General features: G+C 47.5%; 5 protein-coding genes and 1 non-coding gene across 8 annotated transcripts; 3 read left to right on the forward strand and 3 right to left on the reverse strand.

Moving 5' to 3' along the window:
- Positions 1-2,702: 2,702 nt before the first annotated feature.
- Positions 2,703-4,542, reverse strand: LOC9658489 (WAT1-related protein At3g02690, chloroplastic). Of its 2 annotated transcripts, XM_002965079.2 has the most exons (8): positions 4,399-4,542; positions 3,770-4,342; positions 3,670-3,717; positions 3,477-3,599; positions 3,249-3,425; positions 3,020-3,191; positions 2,890-2,950; positions 2,703-2,841 (listed from the first exon to the last, which is right to left on the reverse strand). In XM_002965079.2, exons 1-8 carry the CDS (start codon positions 4,495-4,497, stop codon positions 2,727-2,729), a joined length of 1,368 nt encoding a protein of 455 aa, XP_002965125.1. In that variant the 5' UTR covers positions 4,498-4,542; the 3' UTR covers positions 2,703-2,726. The 2 variants fall into 2 exon arrangements, with proteins under 2 accessions (XP_002965125.1, XP_024525680.1); XM_024669912.1 differs by having other exon boundaries at positions 3,249-3,599.
- A 170-nt stretch (positions 4,543-4,712) lies between these two features.
- Positions 4,713-7,411, forward strand: LOC9659917 (MAPK/MAK/MRK overlapping kinase). 2 transcript variants are annotated; one of them, XM_024669916.1, is made up of 14 exons: positions 4,713-4,944; positions 5,027-5,151; positions 5,214-5,293; positions 5,359-5,489; positions 5,538-5,620; positions 5,681-5,751; positions 5,848-5,972; positions 6,022-6,103; positions 6,156-6,284; positions 6,335-6,451; positions 6,504-6,666; positions 6,715-7,005; positions 7,054-7,190; positions 7,256-7,411. In XM_024669916.1, the coding sequence occupies exons 1-14, from the start codon at positions 4,938-4,940 to the stop codon at positions 7,311-7,313; spliced, it is 1,599 nt and encodes a 532-aa protein (XP_024525684.1). In that variant the 5' UTR covers positions 4,713-4,937; the 3' UTR covers positions 7,314-7,411. The 2 variants fall into 2 exon arrangements, with proteins under 2 accessions (XP_024525684.1, XP_024525685.1); XM_024669917.1 differs by having other exon boundaries at positions 6,724-7,005.
- Positions 7,412-11,423: 4,012 nt separating this feature from the next.
- Positions 11,424-12,472, forward strand: LOC9658490 (ribosomal protein S7, mitochondrial). Its single transcript, XM_002964736.2, has one exon. It carries the CDS (start codon positions 11,438-11,440, stop codon positions 12,173-12,175), a length of 738 nt encoding a protein of 245 aa, XP_002964782.2. The 5' UTR covers positions 11,424-11,437; the 3' UTR covers positions 12,176-12,472.
- Positions 12,473-15,876: 3,404 nt separating this feature from the next.
- LOC9658491 lies at positions 15,877-17,445 on the reverse strand. Its single transcript, XM_002965080.2, has 7 exons — positions 17,210-17,445; positions 17,051-17,152; positions 16,892-17,003; positions 16,710-16,825; positions 16,482-16,661; positions 16,257-16,408; positions 15,877-16,141 (listed from the first exon to the last, which is right to left on the reverse strand). The coding sequence occupies exons 1-7, from the start codon at positions 17,353-17,355 to the stop codon at positions 15,930-15,932; spliced, it is 1,020 nt and encodes a 339-aa protein (XP_002965126.2). The 5' UTR covers positions 17,356-17,445; the 3' UTR covers positions 15,877-15,929.
- A 141-nt stretch (positions 17,446-17,586) lies between these two features.
- On the forward strand, positions 17,587-21,254 carry LOC9659918 (protein WEAK CHLOROPLAST MOVEMENT UNDER BLUE LIGHT 1). The gene is made up of 4 exons (XM_002964737.2): positions 17,587-17,782; positions 17,841-17,977; positions 18,046-20,360; positions 20,830-21,254. The coding sequence occupies exons 2-3, from the start codon at positions 17,846-17,848 to the stop codon at positions 19,780-19,782; spliced, it is 1,869 nt and encodes a 622-aa protein (XP_002964783.1). The 5' UTR covers positions 17,587-17,782; positions 17,841-17,845; the 3' UTR covers positions 19,783-20,360; positions 20,830-21,254.
- A 751-nt stretch (positions 21,255-22,005) lies between these two features.
- Positions 22,006-22,087, reverse strand: TRNAS-GCU. Its single transcript has one exon. It is a non-coding gene; the product is annotated as a tRNA-Ser (tRNA).
- Between the last annotated feature and the right edge of the window lie 2,370 nt (positions 22,088-24,457).

A 24,457-nucleotide genomic window follows, 5' to 3' on the forward strand; every position in this document is an offset into this window, starting at 1 on the left:
GTTTTGATACTGAAGAGAACTAAAACCCTCCTTGACTGTCTGCGTGGATGCAAATTCCATCACAAAGTCCAATGGCATTGCCTTCAGTAACACTTGCCCATCACAACTTCTTGGAAGAACAAAGAAGAGCTGGATCAATTCTTTGCCCTCGGGCTCTTCCTCCAAGGAACTTCCTTCATTGAAACTTGTACACCTTTGGATTTGCCAAAACCCTGAGCATAATATACTATGCACACATGCTGCCCATTCCTTGGAAACTAAGCTCACATTGCCCAAATCCTCCATGGAAACCATCTCTAGAATTTCCCGAAGGAGTTGCCTAAACACCGCCGTCATCGCCCCAAAAACCCTAGAATATTTTAGGGCTGAAACCATATTAATAGGAGCTACTTTTGAGGCTTTAATCGAGAATTTTGCTATTGTTTAATTTTCGACTCAGGGGCCTTGCATTTACAAGATAAATTCCAGCAAGTGTGATCGTAGCTCCCAAAATTTGAGCGCCATTGAGGCTTTCATCCAAAACAAGATATCTACAAACAAGAAGCTTTTAAATCATGGAAGAAATGCTCCACGCTTACCCAAAAAAAGCCGCAAACATTGGTGTGAGAAATGTCAAAGAACTGAGGCTCCCTGCAGAACTCACAAACTCGAAACTTTCAATCGCGCTAGAGTCGAAGAAAATCCTTCCTTTTCTCTCACCTTTGGTGGCGTTGTAGAAGAACACACCATAGCTTATAGCACTCCCAAAGATCGAGGTGTAAGCTAGAGAAGCCCAGTCACTAACCATGAGATCTTCCAAGTGACCATTCAAGGCGGGCTCGCTGTTAGACGCTGCGAGGAGTAACAATGGCAAGCCACCAATTATCATATGCTGCAAGAAAAAACAAAACAGAGTTTTTCGAGCTTGAAAGTTCCATGGTTTGCGTACGCAGCCAGTTGCCATGATCGGATCCGAGAACTTGCACACCCAGCGAACCAAGAGCGTGCCAAGGGCCATGCTTTGAGCAGCAAGGAGGATGTACCGCTCCATTGCTTTCCTCCGGTGATGACATAGAATTCTCCTCCAGTTTTTGGAGCAGTGGACTCCCAAGGATTCAGCTGGATGCTGCTGGAGGTGATCAAAAGCTTCATAGTTCTTGCATCGTCTCACTGGAATTTGCCACAGGTGAAGCCCCGCTTTGCCTAGAAGAAATCCCAAAACTCCTAGAGGCCTGATCGTTGCGTTGAAGAGGATCGACGCGAGAATGGCTACTGTCAAAGGCTGCGAATCTATGATAGTCTGCATGAATTTTCTAGGAAGTAGAAATCCAGCTTTTGATCTTATGATCTCAAAAACCTACACTTCCAAGTCCTTTTCCCAAGTAGAATGAAACAACCTGTCAAAACTAATTCTAGGAGTTATCATAAGACTATAGTTTTACATGGCGTGCATTATAACATGAGGCATCGAAATGCAATGAGTTCTCTCTTTTTTCTTCCTATGGACGCAAGAGATCGCATAGAGGGCCAGGTCTCGAAAAGAAAACTACTTTTTTTTTAAAACCTTTGTTTAAACAATGGACAGCATATCTTCCTTCAGCTTCCTCGACCAAGAGCTGCTTCCACTCCCCATTACTCCATTCCATGAGTTTATACCACTCTGTTGTGAGCAATGCGATATAAACCTTGTCATTCATAGTTTTCATGCTAAATTCCAGATCTGTCGACGGTGGATCCTCATGTGGATCATCGATTCTCAAGCACGCAAGCTCCTTGAAACTACTCTCCACCACTTCCAAAAGCCGGAGGAGCCCGCTCGTGGGATCATAGCGAGCAACTAAGAACCCATCCTGCCACTTCTCAAGCCTCATCTCTGACGGTGGTCTAGACTCCCCAGTAACAGCAGCGCCAAGCTCCACAATGATCTTGTACTTCTCACCTTCTAGCCCATCGTACTTGACCACCCGCTTACGTCTCAACCCGTACCATTCACCCCCGTGAGAAACTGGGCTGTTAACGAAATCCTGTGCCATGCGATCGACTTCCTCCCACCCATTGATGCTCGAGTCGAAGACCGACAAGAAGTGGGATTCGAATCCATGCAACACAGACGACATCATGGGCACAACAAGCTTGTATCGTCTCGCGTCACTCTTGTCAATCACTATGGCCATTCCACCCTTGGGATCATGTCCCAAGGATTGAAAGCTAGGCAAAGCCTTCACCTGTCTGTTGAAGAGATCGCACACAAGCACCGTCCATAGCGTCCTGAACCTGTGCGTACTCACAAACAGGAAGTAAGCGAGGTTGCTCTTGTGATCGTAGGCCATATTGCCTTCATAAGCAAGAGGATCAAATCCCTCCTCAACACTCTGCGTGGACGCAAATTCCACCACAAAGTCCAGCGGCATCGCCTTCAGTAACACTTCCCGATCATGACTTCTTGGGAGAACATAGAAGAGCTGCTTCAACTCCTTGAGCCGGGGCTTCTCCAAGGAACTTCCCTCACTGAAAATTATACACCTTTCGACTTGCCAAAAGCCTGAGCGTAGAATGCTATGCACACATGCTGCCCATTCCTTTGAAACTAACCTTACACTGCCCAAATCTTCCATGGGAACCATCTCTAAAATTTCCTGAAGGAGTTGTCCTTCATCGCCCCAAAACCCTTCATATTTTAAGGATATTTTAGGGCTGAAACCACAGATATATACTCTGTTGGATTAAGGCTTTAATCAAGAATTTTGCTATTGTTTAATTTTCGACTCAGGGGGCCTTGCATTTACAAGATAAATACCAGCGAGTGTGATCGTAGCTCCCAAAATTTGAGCGCCATTGAGGCTTTCATCCAAAACAAGATATCTACAAACAAGAAGCTTTTAAATCATGGAAAAAATGCTCCACGCTTACCCAAAAAAAGCTGCAAACATTGGTGTGAGAAATGTCAAAGAACTCAGCTTCGTGAGGCTCCCTGCAGAACTCACAAACTCAAAACTTTCAATCGCGCTAGAGTCGAAGAAAATCCTTCCTTTTCTCTCACCTTTGGTGGCGTTGTAGAAGAACACACCATAGCTTATAGCACTCCCAAAGATCGAGGTGTAAGCTAGAGAAGCCCAGTCACTAACCATGAGATCTTCCAAGTGACCATTCAAGGCGGGCTCGTTGTTAGACGCTGCGAGGAGCAACAATGGCAAGCCACCAATTATCATATGCTGCGAGAAAAAACAAAACAGAGTTTTTCGAGCTTGAAAGTTTCATGGTTTGCGTACCCAGCCAGTTGCCATGATCGGATCCGAGAACTTGCACACCCAGCGAACCAAGAGCGTGCCAAGGGCCATGCTTTGAGCAGCGAGGAGCATGTACCACTCTCCGCTGCTCCAAAAACTGGAGGAGAATTCTATGCCACCACCGGAGGAAAGCAGTGCTCCCAAGGATTCAGCTGGAACCTGTGGCAAATTCCAGTGAGACGATGCAAGAACTATGAAGCTTGTGATCACCTCCAGCAGCAAAAGCCCCGCTACACCTAGAAGAAGTCCCAAAGCTCCAAGAGGCTTGATCGTTTCGTTGAACAGGATCGACGCGAGAATGGCTACTGTCAAAGGCTGCGAATCTATGATAACCTGCATGAATTCTAAGTGAGAAAAGAACGTAAAAATCCAGTTTTTGATTCTATGATCGCAAGAACTTAACACTTCCAAGTCCAGCGCTTGTTTTCCCAAGTCCTGCTGCTAGGAATCCCTGGACAGTGTTCGAAGTGAATGAAACAAATCGAGGAGAAAACTCCGCAAACCTGGAAGCACGACGCATCGACGATGCTGAAGACGAGAATGCTAAGCCATGCATACAGCCCCGACGGCTGCTTCCGGCCTCGCAAGCTCGCAAATCCGACTAGCAGCAATCCAGCCGGGACAAGCCGCGTCGATGCAACGAAGTAAGGTCCGGCCTTTGGAAGAACTCCTTTCATGGCCACCATAGCCGTGCCCCAGAAAAAGAACGGCGATATCAGGAGGAGATTGTCTAGCAGCACTGTGTTTAAAGCTCCCGAGCTCCCGGTTTGATCCGTTCTCTTCTCGGCGCTGCTGAAATCTTTGCTGCTGCTCGCTGGGTCCGATGAATCGATCGCTCTGGACGAGACAGTGCCGCCGAATCTAAAGTCGCTCTCCAAGTCCCTGTAGACACACTCCACATCTGTGCCTGTTCCAACGCAGTCCATCTCCTCAAAACTGGTCGGGATTTTTCTCCCATTTTCGAGCAGCTCGGGTTTGCCGACGAATTTGGTCTCGACGATTTCAGCTTCGCTCTCGACTTTCTTGCAAAACACTCGAAACTCGTGTCTGGATCGTATGATTCTTTGATGGTGGCACTGATCCAAGCAAGATATAACGCATTCATCTCAAACCCAGATGGAAAATCTCTTACCGGGAAGAAAGCTCTCCCGAGAAGGGAGCTCGCATCCTTGACAGGCAGCCGAATTCCTCTGTGAATCCTGGAAGCGCCCAAATGGCTCGAGGCAGCCATAGCTGCCACGATACACGATACCTCGGATCAAATGCCGCCGTTGGATCTTCATTTTGAATGAATCTCCGTAAACCCTAAGAGAAATCTTCGCTTGCCACGATCGAACCCGCGACCTCGAACAGCCTTGCCACGTGGCAGCTTCCTTCTTCTTCTTTTTTTCCAGTATAAAGCAAGTATTTCGAAAGCCCTAACAGACAGGTCAGGTAGCGCAAAAATCTGCGCGTTGCTTCTTTGCTCCTCTTCTACGATCGCGGCGCTAGGTCGATTCTTTGATTCTCTCAGTGATCAGCATTGCAGTCAATCAGCGCCGGATTCTATGAAATCGCCATCAGCGAATGCGAGATGAGAAGGACATGCGACGTTCGTGATCGGTGTCGCCATGTCCGGCACGGTTCTTGCAGTACAGGAGCCCTCTCCAGTTCTAGGGCAGCTTTCTCGAAATGCACAGTGAGTTCTCTCTTCTTTTTTCTCCCTTGTTCTTTGGCTTCTTTGTTTTCTTCTCATTGCTGTGGAAAAATGGACTCTTTAGAGTATCGTATGATATGCAAGAAAGGCGAAGGCACCTTCTCGGAGGTGCTGAAAGCACAATGCCACAAATCCAACAAATATGTAGCTATCAAATGTATGAAGAACACTTTCGACAGTTTAGAACAGGTGACTTATCTGTTTATCCTCTTTTCTTTTTCTCATCCGTGTAGTTTATCTCATTTGCTCAGGTAACCAATCTCCGAGAAATCCAGGCTTTGCAGAGGCTTTCACCTCACACGAATGTGATAAAGCTCTTGGAAGTTCTCTAGTAAGATAACCATTCGCTTTGTTTAAATGCGGTGCTTACGTTCGTCAGTAATGTTTTTTCTGCAGCGATCAGCCTACGGGAAGGTTAGCGTTAGTTTTCGAGCTCATGGACATGAACATCTACGAATTGATCCGCGGGAGGCGAACCTATGTCTCCGAAGACCGGATCAAGAGCTATATGTTTCAGCTCTTAAAAGGTATGCTGACTGTTACAACGCTGAGCTGACAGATGCTTTCTTCTTCAGCAATGGATCACATGCACAGAAACGGTATTTTCCATCGAGACATAAAGCCAGAAAACATCTTAATCATGGAAGAATCCCTCAAGGTACTGTGTTTCTCAGCTGTAACCTGTGTGGTTCTAATGTTTTTTACATGTGAATTGCAGCTTGCAGACTTGGGAAGTTGTCGAGGTGTTTATTCAAAGCAGCCATACACTGAATACATCTCGACAAGATGGTAACAAACTCGCTGAGGCTTCTTTTTTTTTTTTTGCGACAAGATGGTAACCAGAAAATTAATAATCCGAGTTTTGCTCAATTTCTCGTTTTTAAGCATAAACTGCAGGTATCGAGCCCCGGAATGCCTTCTTACAGACGGCTACTACAATTACAAAATGGATATGTGGGGAGTTGGATGCGTCTTTTTCGAGATTATTAGCTTGTTTCCTCTTTTTCCAGGTATATTCTCGTGTGGAAGCATCAAACAGGACTCATCTGCTCTTTCCAGGAACTAATGAGCTGGATCAAATACAAAAAATTCATAAAGTCATGGGAACACCTCCACAGCAGCTGCTAGACAAAATGAGGAGGTATTAGATCCGTTTTTCGGCTTTGTTTCCAATGTCTCTGTTTTGTCAGCAGGAGATCTCAGCATGCGGACTTTAAGTTCCCCCAGCAAGACGGGACTGGGATCGCAAGGCTCATTCCTCATGCGTCACCGGCTTGCGTTGAGCTTCTAAACAAACTCCTTGCTTATAACCCGGATGACAGGTTTGTGAATTTGCTTGCAACTAAACATGTCAGTAATTTTTTTGTAGCAGGATATCGGCCAGGCAGGCGCTGAGACATCCTTACTTCAAGGAGCTGCGCGAGAAGGAAAAGCTACAGCAGGCCTTTGCGAATGCTAACAGGGCTAACAGTCTGCGGCCGTCACCAAGGTACTGGCAGAAAGCTCGGTTTCGCACTTTGTAAAACTTTTATCCATTGCAGTCATCGCAGACTAGCCATGCACGACGTTTCCCCTCAAAAGTCGAAAGACGAGGATGCAAAGCTGCAAGGCCTGGGGACTGGGAATCCGAGTGCCGCAAGCACACCACGATCAATGGCTAGTACACAGCTTCCGTGCCTCAACGTGAATAGCAAAGCTAAAGAGGTACTACGCTATTGTTTTGTCGTGAGGTTTTTCTCAGTTACGTTTTAGCTTTCACAGGACGGGAAAGACACAGGTGGTTCCAGTCCTTTATCTCATGCTGGGGATTCGCGAACGCCAGCGACGTTAACTTCTGTTGGCTCCGCTGTATCAGTGAATGTTGGTGGAGCTACAGACGCTGGGAGTTCGTGCATGGATTTAGACGGCGGCGGCGGCGGCGGCGGGTGTAGCAGCTCTACTCATGGATTGCCACCGATCAAGAACAGCTATACGTTGTCCATGCTTTCTCCAAAGCCGCAGCTCTCAAGTCTACACAGGCACTCACATTATCATTCACCAAAGGTACTCCCCTTTTGTTTCTTTCTTTGAGACTGATGGTCCTTGCCTCAGGCACATAGTGTCAAAGGTGTGAAGATCGTGAAAGGCACCAAGAGCCACCGTGTTCTTCCGGAGCTATCGCCCAAGAGCATCTCCGGAGGATACAAGCCCGGGGAGCCGCCGCCTTACAAGAAGCGAGCCAATTCCAAGTAAGGGAGCTTCGTTTTGTTTGTCAATTCTCCAATCAATTTCTCACAAATGTTTGTCATTCCAGGTACACAAGTCCATACTCGCAAAAGTATATCAATCACCTCGCAGCGACATTGGTTTGACAAAAAAAAATGCGAGACTTTTGCTTGCCATCGACAAAAAGGAAAAGCCAATTTTTCTCTGTATAATCAAACAAGGGAGAGCACATTATATTTGTTGGCATGAGGAGCAGAAAACTACGTGCAATTCATGGAAAGGACTTACTGCCTCATTGGCATACTTTTTACTCTCATTCTTTTACCAGCGAGTCGCGCAGTAGATCTTCAATATGGCGGAATTCGAAGGCTAACAAGGCCAATCGCAACGATAGTAATGACAGCGATTAGAGACCTCATCCAAAAATCCACAAGATCGCCTTGGCTATCAATGGGCTATAGCTTCACACGGAGCATTCCTGTCGGAGGAGGATACTTCGTCCATATAAGGATTTGGATCACTGTTCCTCTTCGCAATGGGCTCACAGCCTTCGCTCCATCGTCTTTCCAAGAATCGACGCTGGAAATTCGGCAACAGCTCTTTGATATTCTCCGCTACGTTTGGGAGTTTGTGGTCGGCATGCGCATGGAATTTATGAGCGCCGTGGAGGGAATCTATGGAATCGAGTACCACCGCACCACAAATCCCCGCGACGAGCTGCTTAGTGTTAATCACGCCGCTTATAATCGCTTCCAAAGCGTGGTTGGCAGTGGCAGCGAGAGCGTCTCTAAGACCAACTTAGTGAGTAACACGCCGTTTAAGTACCTGCGCGATTCGCTAATCTCCACCAGCCTTCGCTATAAGCTGGAGATGCGAGGCGGCTGTTACCTCGTGTTGTACGACACAGCTTTTCACGACGATATTTGGACCAGTGGCACGTACGGACTTGGCTATGGATGCTTTGTGGAGCTCGAGCCCAGCCCTAACCTGGCGATCTATGACGAAGGTGGGAAGCTCGTGAGGTATCTCTACGAATCTGGCTGTGACAACTGCGATCGATCGTCGGCGCTGGTCGTCCAGGACGATGGGAATGTGGTGCTCTACCTGACCGACACTGGCGAGGCGATCTGGGCTACCGGGACGAATCGCTGAGCCAGGAAATGGATTTTCTGTGAGAACATCCGAGCAATCCAGATTCTCCTGTGCAAAAATTCGAGCGCATTGTTTCCCTCTCTCAAATGTTCACGCTGGGATCCTCTAGACGTGGCTCCCGGCGGGCGGCTCTCCGGATTTCCTCCGCCACGGCCCTGTAATCGGCGGCCTGTGCGACGATCACAGCTGTGAGATCGATCTGGGACGCAATCTACGTACTGTGTTGAGGCCGAATGCTCCGCCCAGGAGCCCTAGGAACCCACAAGCTCCAGCTCCCACGTAGAGCGTCGCGATCCCCAGGGCCTTGCTCGCGATCGCCGCTCCGGATCCATGCGCGCCGGAATGCTTGAGCTTCCTGGCAACCAACAGCTGTGAAATCGACAATCCCGAGTAGATTGCCGGCAAACAGCACGTATCGGCGATCTTCGCCATAGCCAGAGCTTTAGGGTTTAGCGAAGACTTTATTGACTTTGATTGACTTTGCATTGAAAGAAAACTATTAGTAAAACCATAACTTTTATGATGTTATCAATTCAACTTGTATGAAATCCTGTTGTTCTTGGCTTTGATTCCCGTGAGCTCAACTTTGAAATTGTTTGTTAAACTTTACAACAATAGACCAATTCTTTGTTTGTTTCGCCAATGTATTGCTATATAAATCACCTTGCACTACTATGCGTGACTTTTGTTTTGCACTTTTGTTAGAAAGAGCCCCATTTTCTCTGTCAATCAAACAAGGCTAAATAACAAAACAAGGAAAAAATTTCATCGTTGACAATAGCAACCATAATTTTCTGAAAGTGTTTCGAGCTGATTATAAAATTAATACTAACTACATCCTCCATGGGGCGATTTAGTTGCATCGCCATAGTTCTCATTCTTATTTTCTCACCAGTGTGTGGAGTTTATATAGAATGGGGTGGCAGTAGTGCGCTATCGAGATCGATAGTAACCGTCATAGTTACCGCGATTAGAAATCTCATCATGGTTAGCACAAGAAGGCCTTGGATATCAACAGCCTTTAGCATTACACGAAGCATTCCTATCGGAGGAGGACACTTCGTCCATATAAGAATTTGGATCACTACCCCTCTTCGCAATGGCCTCACAGCCTTCTCTCCATTTTCTTCCCAAGTATCGGCCTTGGAAATTCGACGCGATCTATTGGATATTCTCCGCAACATTTGGGAAGTTGTGGTTGCAGAAGGAGTCGAATTTATGAGTGCCGTGGAGGGAATCTATGGAATCGAGTACCACCGATCTACAAATCCCCGTGACGAGCTGCTTGGCGTTAATCCCGCCGCACACTACCAAAGCGTGCTTAGCAGTGGCAGCGAGAGCGTCTCTAAGACCAACTTAGTGAGTAACACGCCGTTTAAGTTCCTGCGTGATTCGCTAATCTCCACCAGCCTTCGTTATAAGCTGGAGATGCGAGGCGGCTGTTACGTCGCGTTGTACGACAGAGATTTCCGGGATGATATTTGGACCAGTGGGACGTACGGACTTGGCTATGGATGCTTCCTGGAGCTCGAGCCCAGTCCTAACCTGGCGATCTATGACGAAGGTGGGAAGCTCGTGAGGTATCTCTACGAATCCGGCTGTGACAAGTGCGATCGATCGTCGGCGCTGGTCGTCCAGGACGATGGGAATGTGGTGCTCTATTTGACCGACACTGGTGAGGCGATCTGGGCTACCGGAACGAATCGCTGAACGAATTTTTATCCAGGAAATCGATTATTCATCCAGCGGCATTCCATCTCTCTTTCACCTTGTTCGTGCTCAAATCAAATGTTCACGCTGGGATCCTCTAGACGTGGCCACGGCGGCGACCTCTAGACGATCATAGCAATCTCTTGTTTTAGGGCTAAAGTTGAAGGTAGTTAGGAGATTTTTGGATCTTTGGATAATAATGTCGATGGATATTACTCTTAAAATGTCTTTAAATGCATAAACAAGACCTAGAACTCTTTGTTTTGTTGTATTGCTCGTCCATATCGCAAAAGGATACAATTACGCATGACTTTTGATTGCTAGACAAGAAGAGGAGCTCCATTTTCTCTGTGAATCAAAGAAAAGAAAACAACAAAACAAGGATTATCGTTGAAACATGTTGGGCTATAAACATGGGGTATTAATATTTGAACTACATGCTTCATGGGTCGATCTAATCATCTTGACAACATCGCCATAGTTCTCATTCTTATCTTTTCACCAGTGTGTTGCGCAGTTGAAATAAAATGGGGTGGCAGTAGCGAGCTATCAAGAAACGTGGTAACGATCATATTTACTGCGATTAGAGATCTCATCCAGGCTACCACAAGAAGGCCTTGGATATCAACGGCCTTTAGCATTACACACAGCATTCCTATAGGAGGATACGTTGTCCGTATAAGAATTTGGATCACTGCCCCTATTCGCAATGGCCTCACAGCCTTCACTCCATTTTCTTCCCGAGAATCGGCCTTGGAAATTCGACGCCAATTCTACGATATTCTCTACCGCATTTGGGCACTTGTGGTCGCCGAAGGCGTGGAATACATGACTGCCGTGGAGGGAACCTATGGAATCGAGTACCACCGCAGAAATTCCCGCGACGAGCTGCTTAGTTTTCAGCCCGCAACTCTCTCCCAAAGCGTGGCTAGCAGTGGCAGCGAGAGCGTCTCTAAGGCCAACTTAGTGAGTAACACGCCGTTTAAGTACCTGCGCGATTCGCTAATCTCCACCTGCCTTCGCTATAAGCTGGAGATGCGAGGCGGCTGTTACGTCGCGTTGTACGACAAAGATTTGCGCGACGATATTTGGACCAGTGGCACGTACGGACTTGGCTATGGATGCTTCGTGGAGCTCGAGCCCAGCCCTAACCTGGCGATCTATGACGAAGGTGGGAAGCTTGTGAGGTATCTCTACCAATCGGGCTGCGATAACTGCGATCAATCATCAGCGCTTGTCGTCCAGGACGATGGGAATGTGGTGCTCTATCTGACCGACACTGGGGAGGCGATCTGGGCTACCGGGACCAATCGCTGAGAAATCTAAGCTTCTAAAATTCGAGAAATCGTTTTAAGTCCCAATGTCTCAATTAGGATTTAGGGTTTATGGTTTCTAGGGCAGAAGAAGAATGGCGCACTCTCTCCGCCTGATCGCGCGGCGCGGCGCGCAATGCCGGGGCAGGACGAATGCGCTTGGCAGCGGCGGCGCCGGATCCTTGCTCCGCCGGGATTTCCATGTAAGCGCCCCGAGCTCCAACAACTTCCTCCTCAACAGCCTCTTCCGCTTTGGCGGCCAGTCCTACCAGCAGCAGCAGCAGCAGCAGCAGCAGGCCGCGGCGGAGGCGCCGCCGCCCAAGGAGGAGCGGCGCGCGCGCAAGCCCCGCGAATACATGGAGCGATCGGCCGACACGCTCTCCTATGTCAAGGACCTCAACATCAAGCAGCGCCTCATGGTGAAGAAGTTTATGAACTCGTGCATGCGCCAGGGGAAGAAGACCAAGGCCCGGACGATGTGCTTCAAGGCGTTTGAGCGCCTGGCGAACCACGGCGACGTTCTCCACATCCTGGAGACCGCGGTGGAGAATGTGAAGCCGATCTGCGAGGTCCGGAGGGTGCGCGTCGCCGGGAGCACGCACAACGTCCCCGCGGCCATCCCGCTCCACCGGCAGCAGAGCCTGTCCATGCGCTGGATCGTCCAGGCGGCCAGGAACCGGTTCAAGGCCAAGAAGAAGATGGGCATGCCCAAGGCGCTGGCGGACGAGCTGCTGGATGCGTCCAAGAGAAGCGGCGCGGCGAGGAAGAAGCGGGATGATCTCCACCGGCTGGCCGAGGCGAACAGGACGTTGGCGCACTATCGGTGGTGGTGACGGTCGATCCAAAGCTTGACAATCCAAAAGCTGGTGGGTTCATCCATCCAGAAGTTCTGGTTGACACAGCTCTCCTTTCTCTGAGATCACATTTTCACCGTTTTGGCCGACAATTGGAAGAAAAACTTGTTTCGTTCTTGCTATATACCACAACACCTCCCTCCACGACATGCTGCGTGTGCTTCATCTTCAAGAATCCTCCAACTTTTCTCACATCTCTTGCTGTGCAAAAGAGCTTCACTTCTATGTTCTAGGAGCAATCCTGCCAAATCGCAGCCAACTCTTTTATGTGCTCCATCTCAACATAGCAAGTGGCAACGCAACCATGTCTCCTAAAATACAAATGCACGAGCAGCTCTTTAGCACTGCTCCTCCTGGCCCGGAAAGATTGATCATCCTGTCAATCGAAAGCTTGAAATTAAGAATCACAGACTATTTGTGGTGTCAAACCCGCCAGATATCCTGCTACAAATACCGCGTCTCTAGGAGGATCAAGCTCTTGTTTTTGAGCTCGTCAAGCTCGAGGTACTAGCGGCTATGGCGATGGTGCTGATAACTGGCTGTGCAGAGGGTGGAATCTGCGGATTCAAAGTTTATGCCGCCGTGCAAAGCTTGCGAGCTCTAAACGCTTCAGCTGGACGTGATGAGCGACGAGTCCGTGCCATCCTCCGAGGATGTACAGCAGCCGAGCTTTGCTTTCCAAGTAAACTTCTTGAGGATGTTCCAGGCAGTGGTTCCCAACATGGCGGAGCAAAGGCAGGGCCGGATCATCAACGTCGGCAGGATGTTCGTTGCTTGGAGCTGGCGCCACTGGGGATCCAGATGGTGTTGATTGTCCCCGGCTCCCAGCTTGGAGCTATGGCCTAGTGGAAGCTCATTGCCGAGTGCTGTTGTATTAGAATAAGACGTATATTTTATTTTGTACTTTTAAATACAAATAATATAGTAATTTATGGCATGATAAGGCCTAAATAAAAGGGTTGTGCATTCTACCTGATATATCTTTCTTGCAGCGCTTCCACTGGTTTGTCTGGCATGCATTTTGATTTCAAGATTGATCTCTTGAGTTTGAATTTCTTGAGCTCTGCAGGCCTCCTACCCTAAAACCTCCATGGCTAAGATCTCTCTGGAATCAAATTGATTTGCATCTCAGACATGGTATCCTTGTCAGCCAATGCCCCCCACGGACTTTGCAAGCAGCATTTCACCATCTCTGATTAGGGAACCCATTTTATACTGTCCAGCAGCAAAAAGGCAACTGATCGGTACGAAATGTGAAATATGGAGCCGAAATCAATCAAGAGCGTCTCATGATGCCTTCTTTGTGGCGGCCAGAAGAAGCTTGGCAGCACACAAGAATACTTTTGAGCATGGCTGGCCACCTATGTGGGTGTTCATGACACCACAAAGTTCCTCGAGAGCCAATCGTTCAAACCTCCACACAAAAAATTTCCATGCATCTTTTTAGACATTCCCAAGATTCTGGGTTTCTAATTTCTGGTTCCATGCTCCACAAACATTTGATGTTGCTCTTCACCTTTAATAGCTTACAACCTCAACATAGGAACCACAGATTCTTATTGTTCTGGGTAGCTCCCACGACAGTTACCAAGATTTCGTTGAAGGGTTTAAGTTATGAGATTGGAGTTGCCATTCTTGATGATGGTATGGGTTTGTTTACATAAGTTTGCATAAATGACATCTCCTATCTTTGTGCAATTGATCTTTTCATCAAGTGAGTAGTAAAATACATTAATGACTTTGTGGAGTGGGAAAAGGAGGGTATGAGTCTGTGTGAGAGATTTTCACTCTTATGATTTATCCTTTATGTATAGATAGGGTGTGAGAAAAAATATATGTAAAAAAAGGTTTCTTGGAAGATTTCTATAACATGGTTAAGTCCAATAAACTATTGAAATGCCAAAAATTTATGCACTTAATTAGGAACATGAGAAATTGATAAAGCTAATATTTTACCACAAGAACAACACAATTCACTTGCTCAGAAAAACTATTACAATCAATGCCCACTTTTGCACTCCAATCATTTGTAGTTACTTTTTCACCAATTGATTGCTAACTAAATTAAGTGTGAGAAATGACACTCGTGAGAGCAATTGATGCACCATGCTTTACATTAGGGTGTATTACAATCAAAATATGAGGTAGAACTGCATGAAATGAGAGACAAATACATTTAACATCATGTTGTTTGAGATCACAGGGCATCAAGTCTTGAGTGGGAGTTTAATCCATGGCATATCCTATATGACAAAAATATTTTTTTTATATATATATATATATATATATATATATATATAAAAATTAATCACATTTTAATTGGTTTTATAGCCAATTAAAAATTAATTTTATAAAATTAATTTAAAAACTAATTAAAAAGTGATTTGTGTGCATAATATTTTTGCATAGAACTCAAAACAAAAATTATATCCACACATGTATATATATAATGCTCCAATGTGCAATCACATATTCAATGTTATACCATTTGCCTTTTTCTATTTTATTATCTACACAACCATCCTTATTCGCAGCAATTACCAAACTTTGTGTATTAGGATCAATTCTTTCCCCTCCAAATAAGTTCAACTATTCCATCCAACATTTGGAAAGGTACTTTATGCCATACTCAAAGTATCCATCTGTATCAAAAGCATTTGTAGACACAATATCCCCTATATCTAAAGTCACAGGTATTTTTATCATAGACAATGAAAATTATTTATGGTAATAGTCAAATTTGAAGAAATTGTTTTCTCCTAATTGATTTCAAAGCACCAACAAGGAATTCTTGCAAAACTAAGTGATTATATGCTCCACAAGTCACTGTACCTTTCATTGTGATAAGAGATATGTTTCAAGTCACTGCAGCACGGAACCAAACACTCTCAATCCTGTATTCTTCCATGGCTGCAACTCTTTTCTGTTTTGCTATTTAAAAATAACCAATATTATGCTCTGTTACATTTTACTAAATTATTACCCAGTTTACTCAAACTCATCAAATCCTTCTTTATTCTCTTTCGAATCTTTTTTTCTCTAGAACTGTAAAAGTCTTCTTCCCAAAAACATCTTTGCATAGAAATGGTATCACCCATCAGCTCGTTTTCCACATAGCATTTCCTTCACTGCCTACTAGTGATGTACACATCACATCTCCTCTCCAAGCATTCTCCACAATACGTTGATCTCATGCTTTAGACTTAACATCCATCAAAATCTGTGGGCCGTCCAAAGCTGTTCAAAACACCTCCTGGTCCAGCCACTGCGCAAGGACTGACTGTCACTCTTGATTCTTCTTTCGATTGACAGGATGACCAAGTCCAGCCCAGTGGATGAAATTTTATATCAGCCAGAAGTTCTTAAACAACAAAACAAAGAAAAATGTCATCATTGACTATTGGTGGGATCCAAAGTTTTGTGTCAGCTTGGTGGTGGTGGATCCGTTGATGATCATCCAAAAGCTCTTGATGGTGGATTCATTCATCAACGTTACGGTTCCTAGGTCACGACTCATGAGGGTTGAAAGTTTGAATCAAACTTCTCAACTAGTGGATCTGCCTTCCCCTTTTTGCTGGATGAAGATGGATGAAGATGGGCAGCTTTTCCAGCGATTCGGGATCCAGGCCGAAGTGTCCGTCTTCTTGCTTTCACCAGAAAAGAGAACCAAGACACTGGGACGATTGGAAGAAAAACTGTTTTTGTTCGCTCTATATACTGCAACGTAATACTATCAAACGCTCAAAGACAAGCCGGAGACACTGTTTACCAGGAAGCTCTCGGGTTTGCTGCTCCCAACAACACGGAAAACTATCTCCAAATCCGGCCTCACTCTCACCTCCAAGACTTGCTGGGCGTGCTTCCTCTTCAAAAATCCTCCAACTTCTCTCACATCTCTCGCTGTGCATAAGAGCTTCACTTCCATGTTCATCCCAAATAGAAATCCTGCCACAGTGAAAGATAAAACTGTTAGCTCTAGAAACTCGATCTACAAAGCCAAGAAGACTTGACACTCTTCTAGAGAAACGGAAAGTGGTAAAAAAACCAATCCAGAGCGTACCAATTGTGTTTCGCAGCCAACTCCTTACATGCTGCATCTCCACATAACAAGTGTTGGAACGCTTCACGTTTTGCAAGGCAAGCATGTCCTCGGGCCGACCCCTGAAATACATGAAGTCTCCCACAACAATCCGGCCTCCCTCGAGATACAATCTTGAAACAGGCAAAACTTCCGTGTTAGAAAAACCATATGAAAACAAGTAGAAGAAAGGAAATTATTTCTTACTTGTCCCAAGTTGGCGCGGTGCTGAGGATGTACTTGAGCTGCTCGTATGTCGTGTCCTTGCCGTTCAAAGTCGTCAAGATACTCCTGAACCAGCTCTCCTGGCTCACCTCCTGGTCCAGGAAAGATTGCCACTGCTCCGAGGTGAGAACTTCTGGCTGATACAAAATTTCATCCACTGGGCTGGACTCGGCCCGTCAGTCAAAAGCTAGGATCAAAGAGTGAAAGTACCTGCAGTCTGGATTGATCAAAAAGACTTTATAGTCGATAAAATCCGTGGGGAGTTTGACACCCCTTCTCGCAATGTATGCCTCGAGCAGTGATGCGCGGAACTTGGTGTCCTCAACCTACGCATAATAGAGTTTAGTGTAAGAAAACTTGTCCAAGTGAAAAAGAAAAACCAAAGAACTTACAACATCTGGCAGTGTATGCGTGGTGCCATTTCTCCTAATCTGACACCAGCTCCCATCGCGCTGGATTTTCACAGTCCCAGCCCAGTTTTTCACTTCAATCACATAAATCTTCCTGGAAAGAGATCAAGTCATCAAAGAAGCAACAAAGAAAAACTTTACTTCTTGGTGAGTATGACCAGATCAATCTCTCTCCGACCCTTGCGCTCGCTGTCAGGCACCCGCAGCGACTGGAAGACCAGCGCGCCAGACACGCCTTGGAATCTACATGCGCGCCGTGAAGAACGATCCACAACAAAAAAGAAAAAGAATCTCACTCACAGCAGCGCTACTTCGAGCTCGCCTAGCCGCCCCGCCCTGTCTGATTCGTTCTCGGATTCCCTCTGGGGCCGGGACACATCGCGAATCTGCCGGACTCCAGCCAGAAAATGGATCGCTGTGGCCGCCAAAGTGCGCAGAACTTCCATGAAAATTCCTCCACATTGCAAGAACCCTAAAATCCATGGCGAAGAGGCGGGCTCGACGCTTGGAATTCGAGCCCGGGACCTCCAGAATTCCAATCACTGTTGGGCACGTGTCGAAGCTACCAGCCCAATTGGCAGTACACGGTTAGCTCATTTTTGTGTAATCTGGACTCATCCACCACGTGGCAGAATCATCATTTGTCCCCGTTCACACGGCTATCTGGGCCCCGAAACTTATCATACTGGCGAGCGCTTAAGCGTAATATAATCGGATTTTCCGTTGTTCTTCGTTCTCCCTTGTGGCGTCCTCCGGCTAGGGCGCTGTGGATTGCGAGGGCGCGCGCGTCGCGGCTAGAGCACAGGCCGGGCATAATGCGATCCAGAAGTGGCTAGGCGATCGCGCGAGTTTCTTGGTCGATCATTCCACAAGGTATTAGGGTTCTACCGCAGATTGCTCTAGGCGGTGTTAATTGGAATTTTCTTAGCAGAAGCTATGGCGGATCATAGTCCGCCGCCTGTGGCGGGAGAGATCGACACAACTGCGCCGTTTGAATCTGTCAAGGCCGCCGTGAATCTCTTTGGGGAGATCGCCGATTCTAAAGCTTTGAAGTTTCCTAGTGCCGAGGTACTCGCTTAGATTTTTTTCTCTTTCTTCTTCGTGTGATCTGATAAATTCTCTGTTTTTCTTCTCAGAAGCGCGCATCGTTGGAGCTCCAGCAGCTTCGCGAGAATTTGGCGGCGACCAGACAGCAGCTCTCTCAAGCGCAAACGTCCAAAAACGCTCTTTTCCAGGAGCTGCTCGAGACCAAGCGCCTTGTCGAGTTTAAAACTTCTCAGCTCGCCAACGTTTTATCGTCCAAGCCGTCGAGTTCAGAGGTCGCCCGCCAGGCGGAAGAAACGTACACGCAGATCGATGCTGTGTCAAATGTTGTCCAGGAGAAGTACGAGGAGGCAGTCGCGAATTTGGCCACCACGGAAATGGAGGTTGAAAGGCTAAATGCTGAGATAGAGAGCTCGGTGGCTGCGCTGGAGGAGCAGCAGCAAGGCCATCAAGGTGAAGAGAAAAACTCGGTTTTGGCAGAGAACGCAACAGAACCTCCACAAATCGTCGACAACACGGAGGGGCTTAAGAACGAGCTAGCTGCGACAAAAGAGTCCGAAGAGAAGCTGCTGGAGGAGATCGCCGGCTTGAGATCCAAACTCGACAAGGTGAAAGCCGAGGTAGAAGAAGCCCGGGTTTCAGAGACGAAGGCTACGAAAGCGGCAGGCGACGCGGCTCAGGAGCTCGCAAATTTGAGATCGAAACTAGACACTTTGGTGGAGGAGAAGAACATGCTCGCCGCTCTTTCCGAGTCGCTGCGAGACCAACTCGTCAAGGCAAAGATGGAGCTGGAAGCTCTCAAAGACGCTGCCGAGTCCGAGGCCCTGCCTTCTTCAAGCGCCTCGGCGGAGCTGCAAAAGGTCCGAACCGAGCTCGCAGCACTGGTTGCGCTGGAGGCCAAGGCAAAAGACACAATCGCTGGAGTTTCACAGGCTTTACAAAAGGTGACGTTTGAAGCGGACGAGTCCCGGCTAGCTGCCGAGGCCGCTCTGGAGGAAGCCCACAAAGCAAAGCAGGAGCTCGAGGAGGCCAAAGCTGCGGCATTTACAGCCGAGAGCCGGCTCGAGGCAGCGACGAGGGAGGCTGCGGCTGCCAAGGCCGGCGAAAGCATGGCTCTCGCTGAACTAAAGATGCTCTACGAGAAGAAATCATCGGTGGAAGATATCAGCTCTCCCAGCGACAAAGAGGCGCTCGGCAAATCAAAGAAAGAGTGTGACAACCTCCGAAAGAGGCTCCAGGAGGCGGAGGAACTGGCGGAGATGAAAGTAGCGGCGGCGCTGGCCAAAGTTGACGCTGCAAAGGCGAGCGAGCGGGAGATCCGAGCGAAGCTGGAGGCCGTCCGGGGCGAAGTCGAGACGAACAGATCGATGGCGAAGCAGGCGCTCCACCGCGCCGAGACGGCCGAGGCAGCGAAGTCGGCGATAGAGAACGAACTGAGAAGAAGACGCAGGCCCGCGGACCACTCCACTGGAGTGGCTTCGTCGACGACGTACAGAGGAGGATCTCCCTTGCAAGCCGGAGCGACGGTGCAAACTCCGGACCGAAGGATGGAGCCGCCACACCATCACACGATGGCGAGGAGGAGCTTGGACTACACCGCGACCGACCACAGCTTCGTCTCGGCGGACGTCTCGGCCGAGTCCATTGCGCAGCTCCTCCAGCTCAAAGTTTCGCCGCTCAAGACGTCGCTCCCGATCGCGGAGAATCCCGAGAAGTCGGACAAGTCGGACAAGTCGGAGAAGAAGAAGAAGAGCAAGCCGTTCATGAAGCTGGGATCTTACTTGAGCAGGAGGAAGAGCTCGGTTGGATCCACTTCTCCCAGGATGTGAGCTCGCGAGCTCGCGAGATCGCGCGCATTGGGGTGGAGTGGAGAGATTTTGGTCGCGGCTTCCCACAAGTTTGGAAGAAAGACAAAGGAGCGCTTCCGAGAAGCTTGGAAGAACAAAGATTTGCCAAAAGCGAAAAGAAAAACTACACACACAAAGTTACAAATTAAGAAAATATGGAGGTAATGTATTAAATTTTTTGGTGTTGTATTGCTGTGAATAAATCTAAACCATGGAATAGATCGAGGACACGTGGCTGGCCAGTATTGTTTCGTGGCGGATGAGGAGGGAAAAACATATTTTAGGGCTCTTCCACTTCCAGCTCGTGATCTTGCGCGCGATGACGCTCATCAATCTCTTCCGGAGGTACGAGCGCTGGAATCCCGTCCATCCCACGTATGGCGCCTTCTGGGGGATTGGATTCGGGCTGGGCTGCGGCGTGGGATGGGGGCCGGGATTCGGCCCCGAGGTCATTGGCTATGTCGGCTCTGGATGCGGCGTGGGGATCAGCGTGGGAGTGACAATGGTGGGAGTTGGAGTTGGGCTTCCCGCTGGCGGCCTCGCTTGCGTCCCTTCCGACGGTATGTCCTTGGTTTTCAGCTCAATTTCTCGATCTAGTTTGCTAGAATTCCTGCATTTTCTGCCTAGCTCTTTCCTTTCGCAAGGAAAGTGCCTGTTTGAGCTCGATTTCTCTGCCTTGCTCGTAAGAATCTCCCACGAGAAAGAAAGGCCGGATCTCCAATCTCCGAGAAACTCGTGTTTCTCTCTGGAAAGATTGGAGCTGGAGCTTTGATACAATCCCTGCCTTACTTTTTTCTTTGGCTCTTGATTCTTTGCAGATGTCTCGTAGGAAAAGTCCTAGTTTTCGTGACGCTACTGCTCATCTAGGTGGATGCTTGTGTGTGAGTTACTCTTAAATTTCGGTGAAATCAGTGTTTCTTTCGTTTTGTGCTTCCGTGTGTTTGATGATCGCTTGTACGCTAACGTTTACCAGTCATTTCCTTCTTCTGGGCCTCTAGAGTTCTCACTGATGGCTTTTCTTCTTTGCAGTGGTCTCGTATGCGGGTCACGGGATCATGGATTTCACAAAGTCGACCGCAGCTCCAGCAGCGTCGATCGCTGTAAAACGAGGATGGAGTGCGTTGTGTCTGCACATAGGAACAGCTCTAGAGCGAGGTCGACTCGGGCATTCCAGTCGCAAGAGCTACAGTCTCGATGAGTTCCAAAGGCAATCTCTGGTGGCCCTGAGGCAAGGCTGGGATTCATTCAGTGGCAAAGTCCGGAGTGCCGGATTGTCTCGCTTGCGTCCATGCAATGCCGGTCTCTTGCAGAGCGATTCTAATAGTAACCAGAGTGAGAGGCCGCCTCCACCATCTTAGTGCTTCGCCTTGAGTTGATAGGATTGATTGCTAACTTCGGTTTTGTACGTAAGCTGTTCCATTTTCATGTAAATAATAATATTAGGATTAAGCGAAGAATGTGATTTTGTTTTTATTCGAAGAACTGCTAATAATCAACGAGGACGATCAAGACAAAGAAAGCAATTGATTGAGCAAAGTAGTGATTGGCTCTAGTTGTGATCCTGCTCGAGCTTCAAGTTCTCGTCGGTGGCGTAAACCACGCAAGCCTGAGCCGTGGAATGAAAAATTTGCGAAAGATTGTCAATGATGTTTGGAAATAAGTAATTACAGTTTTATAACTTAAAAAATGCCCTGGACAAGCCGAGGAGAAAGAAGATGAGATTATTGCTTTTGTTCAGTTCCACTGCTTGAGAACACAAATCTTTGTCCTCCTCCATCGCGCTGTGAGAGTGTCGTGAAAATGCTGGATGGATTGGAAGAAGTTCCACTGTCGCCCGATTCCAGGCTGGCAAGCCACAATTCCGATGAAGATCACTCCTGGAGAAAAGGATCTTTATGTACTCTCCAAACAGGCAAGATTTGTAGGCTGCTGGATGCTCCGAGTCTACAAACTTGTGAATCGGAGAGACTAGAATATTAGGAGCTGGGTTGTAGAAATTTGAAACCCATTGCCAGAGAGCTGGGGATCGCGTGGTGTGCCTCAAATCCAAACGTGGCACTGTTATCACTGGAGCTACCAAAGAAAGTCAGGTACTACATCAAAGCTTAGATCTTTCTTCTTTTATTTTTCCAGCTTGTCGAAAACGTGAAGGCTCTATTGGTGATAGAGGTCATGAAAATTCCTGGTAAATAAAAAACTAGAAGTCGTCGCCTGAGAGATTCGAACTCTCGCGGGGAAACCCCATGTACTTAGCAGGCACACGCCTTAACCACTCGGCCAAAGCGACACTTGATCAGAAAATCCTTCCACAGTGTTATAGACATTATAGGGGCTATATCACAGAAAAACTGTACCCGATCATGAAGATAAAAAGGACGAGACGATTGTTCAGGTTCGTTTCCATTGCACAAGAAAAATCGATTAGCACTTTGAAGCATCATATGACTTCAATCATGTTGGAACAAAAAATAGAATCTCACAGAAAAGAGAGTTTACCTTTGACTTGTGAGAGTGTGTCCATTGGTTTGTGAGGCCGTGCCAACGTTTTGGAATGTCACCACTATTTGGTCTTTGTTTCTCATACTAGTCCAAGAGCTTTCTCTCGGGTGGAGGCAGCAATCCATCTTCATCCTCTCGGCGAGTGTTAGTGAAGAACTTCTTACGAAAGCACATTGAACGTGGAATAGTTAATCTAGAAGCGTAAAAACTTTACCGTGTAATTTAGACAACCTTAGCTGACTAGCTCTAGAAGACAGGGTTTGAGAAAAGCTTTTTATACACATTTTGCAGAAGGATAACCAGTCATTTGTGTTTTTCCATTCAATTGCTGTACTTTGATCCTGCTCGCCACCACTGAGGTCATTTCCGTTTTGAGCATAAGCCGCGATCATGGCGTTCCAGGCCACCAGGAGCTGGCTAGAAGACATGAAAGCAGCGTCAACCTGGTTGCGAGCTCAGCCCCAAGCATCGAGCAAGCAGCGAGAGCTCCAGCGCAAGTCAGGTTTGATCCCTGCGGAGCTCATCTCCCTGTATAGCCGAATCACTTCCGAGCTAGCTGGGCGTAAGCTGCCAGCATCGCGTTCCAGCAGTTTGCGCTGGGCTGACTTGCCTCCAGCACCTTGCGGACATGGAGACTAGCGCAGCCTTCACAGCAGCGTCCGTGAAGACCTTAGAGTCTGTAACTATGATAATCCACCTTGAAAGTACGCCTAGATCAAAATCCTTCCTCCAAATCCCTGAGTTCCAAACAGGCACTTGAGAAGTGTTTCACACCACGACCACCTTTGTATCCTTGTAGAAACTCTCACTCGAGCCTGCCGCACGTTGATGAGTGCCGCCACAGTGAAAGTCGTGTCGCTGGCTTTCAATCCGAAATCCTCGTAGAGATGTCGTTGGTCGATCTGCCCGCCCTGGGCATATGCCGCGATCATCAAGTTCCCTCTATCCGATCGAGGCCTCTCGCAGCCTCACAGCGCGAATACATCTTCACGAACCCAACGTCCACATCTATCCCGCTCTGGAACTCGCCACTGGAAATCCTGGCATCCCTAGCACCCATGCCTAAACATCTCGATCGCCTTGCGTTCTTGGTGGAAGACCTCGATGGTGTCGTCAATCTGGCCGAGGAATCCATCGCTGGGGCCCCTAAAATATTCCTTTAGTCTCCTCCGGCCTGCGTTGTTTTTGCACATTTCTTATCATCCAGCTTGACCTTTTTGGCCATCAAACTTTGCTCTGCTTCTTCCTGATCGCCTCGCCTTCGCTTCAAGCTCGGCTCCAAAACCATCTTCGTCGTCTCCAGATTAGCCCTCCACCAAATTAGACAATTCCTGTTGTCGTGCAGAATGCTTGACTACCCATGGATGCTTCTTAATTTCATGGATTGGCAGCCTCTTTCTCGGGTCCAAGTGGAGCAGCTGGAGAATGAGATCTTTGGCTTCCTCGCTCACATCCGTCCAGTCAAGAAAACTCAACGGCACATCTTCCCTCCCCACGCATAATGCAATCGTCCCGGACAACAAGATGGCATAGAAAAAAAATGCACACCTTTAGAAGGGCACCTTGAGGACCCGAGAACTGGTTCCCACCGAGATTCTTCTTGCCATACATTGCTTGATCACTATGTCCAACGTTTTGGATGGAGGAGAAGGAGAGTAAGAAATAGTCATAGAGGTAGTAGAATCCCGGGCGCTGTGGTGACTATAAAAATGTCTATCTATCTCTCTGGAAACTTAAACTTTGTTTGCAGTTTGGAATTGATACTGACAATATCTTTGTGGAAATCATGAGCGAGCTAGAGCAACTTATTCGGATGTGGTTCTTCTCCTCAAGAAGTTGAGGTTTGACACAAAGCATTCGGACAGGTATAGACGATTGGAAGGACATAAAATTTGCTGGACCCCCACGTCGCCACAATTTTTATTCGTTGCAGATAGAAGGTTAGCACCTTGTTTGTTTCATGCTACAGTTTGACCATCGAAAATTTCCATGTGACCAAGTCAGGTGGTTTGACAATGACAATGACCACAGACGGTTAAAGCTCAAGTCCATGACAATTGTGAAAATGGAGATGGTCTTTTAAAAATATTTTTACGCATTTAACTTTGTTCTTTTTTTCTTAACAGGTCCACGCATATAGATCAGAAGATCAACCAAG

Source organism: Selaginella moellendorffii, unplaced genomic scaffold (genome assembly GCF_000143415.4).
Source record: "Selaginella moellendorffii unplaced genomic scaffold, v1.0 SELMOscaffold_5, whole genome shotgun sequence".
NCBI classification, from domain to species: Eukaryota; Viridiplantae; Streptophyta; class Lycopodiopsida; order Selaginellales; family Selaginellaceae; genus Selaginella; species Selaginella moellendorffii.

Excerpts from the sequence above, each read along its gene's own strand:
- LOC9658491 (XM_002965080.2), bottom strand. The coding sequence starts at position 17,355 with ATGGAAGTTCTGCGCACTTTGGCGGCCACAGCGATCCATTTTCTGGCT. Across the intron at positions 17,153-17,209 it reads GAGCTCGAAGTAGCGCTGCT|ATTCCAAGGCGTGTCTGGCG; the intron begins GTGAGTGAGATT and ends GCGCGCATGTAG. Across the intron at positions 16,826-16,891 it reads CGCATACACTGCCAGATGTT|GTTGAGGACACCAAGTTCCG; the intron begins GTAAGTTCTTTG and ends TATTATGCGTAG.
- LOC9659917 (XM_024669916.1), top strand. Across the intron at positions 5,490-5,537 it reads TATGTTTCAGCTCTTAAAAG|CAATGGATCACATGCACAGA; the intron begins GTATGCTGACTG and ends TTTCTTCTTCAG. Across the intron at positions 5,973-6,021 it reads CTTGTTTCCTCTTTTTCCAG|GAACTAATGAGCTGGATCAA; the intron begins GTATATTCTCGT and ends TGCTCTTTCCAG.
- LOC9659918 (XM_002964737.2), top strand. The coding sequence starts at position 17,846 with ATGGCGGATCATAGTCCGCCGCCTGTGGCGGGAGAGATCGACACAACT. Across the intron at positions 17,978-18,045 it reads TGAAGTTTCCTAGTGCCGAG|AAGCGCGCATCGTTGGAGCT; the intron begins GTACTCGCTTAG and ends TTTTCTTCTCAG.
- LOC9658490 (XM_002964736.2), top strand. The coding sequence starts at position 11,438 with ATGGCGCACTCTCTCCGCCTGATCGCGCGGCGCGGCGCGCAATGCCGG.
- LOC9658489 (XM_024669912.1), bottom strand. The coding sequence starts at position 4,497 with ATGGCTGCCTCGAGCCATTTGGGCGCTTCCAGGATTCACAGAGGAATT. Across the intron at positions 4,343-4,398 it reads TCGGGAGAGCTTTCTTCCCG|TGCCACCATCAAAGAATCAT; the intron begins GTAAGAGATTTT and ends TGCTTGGATCAG. Across the intron at positions 2,951-3,019 it reads CTTCTACAACGCCACCAAAG|GGAGCCTCACGAAGCTGAGT; the intron begins GTGAGAGAAAAG and ends TGAGTTCTGCAG.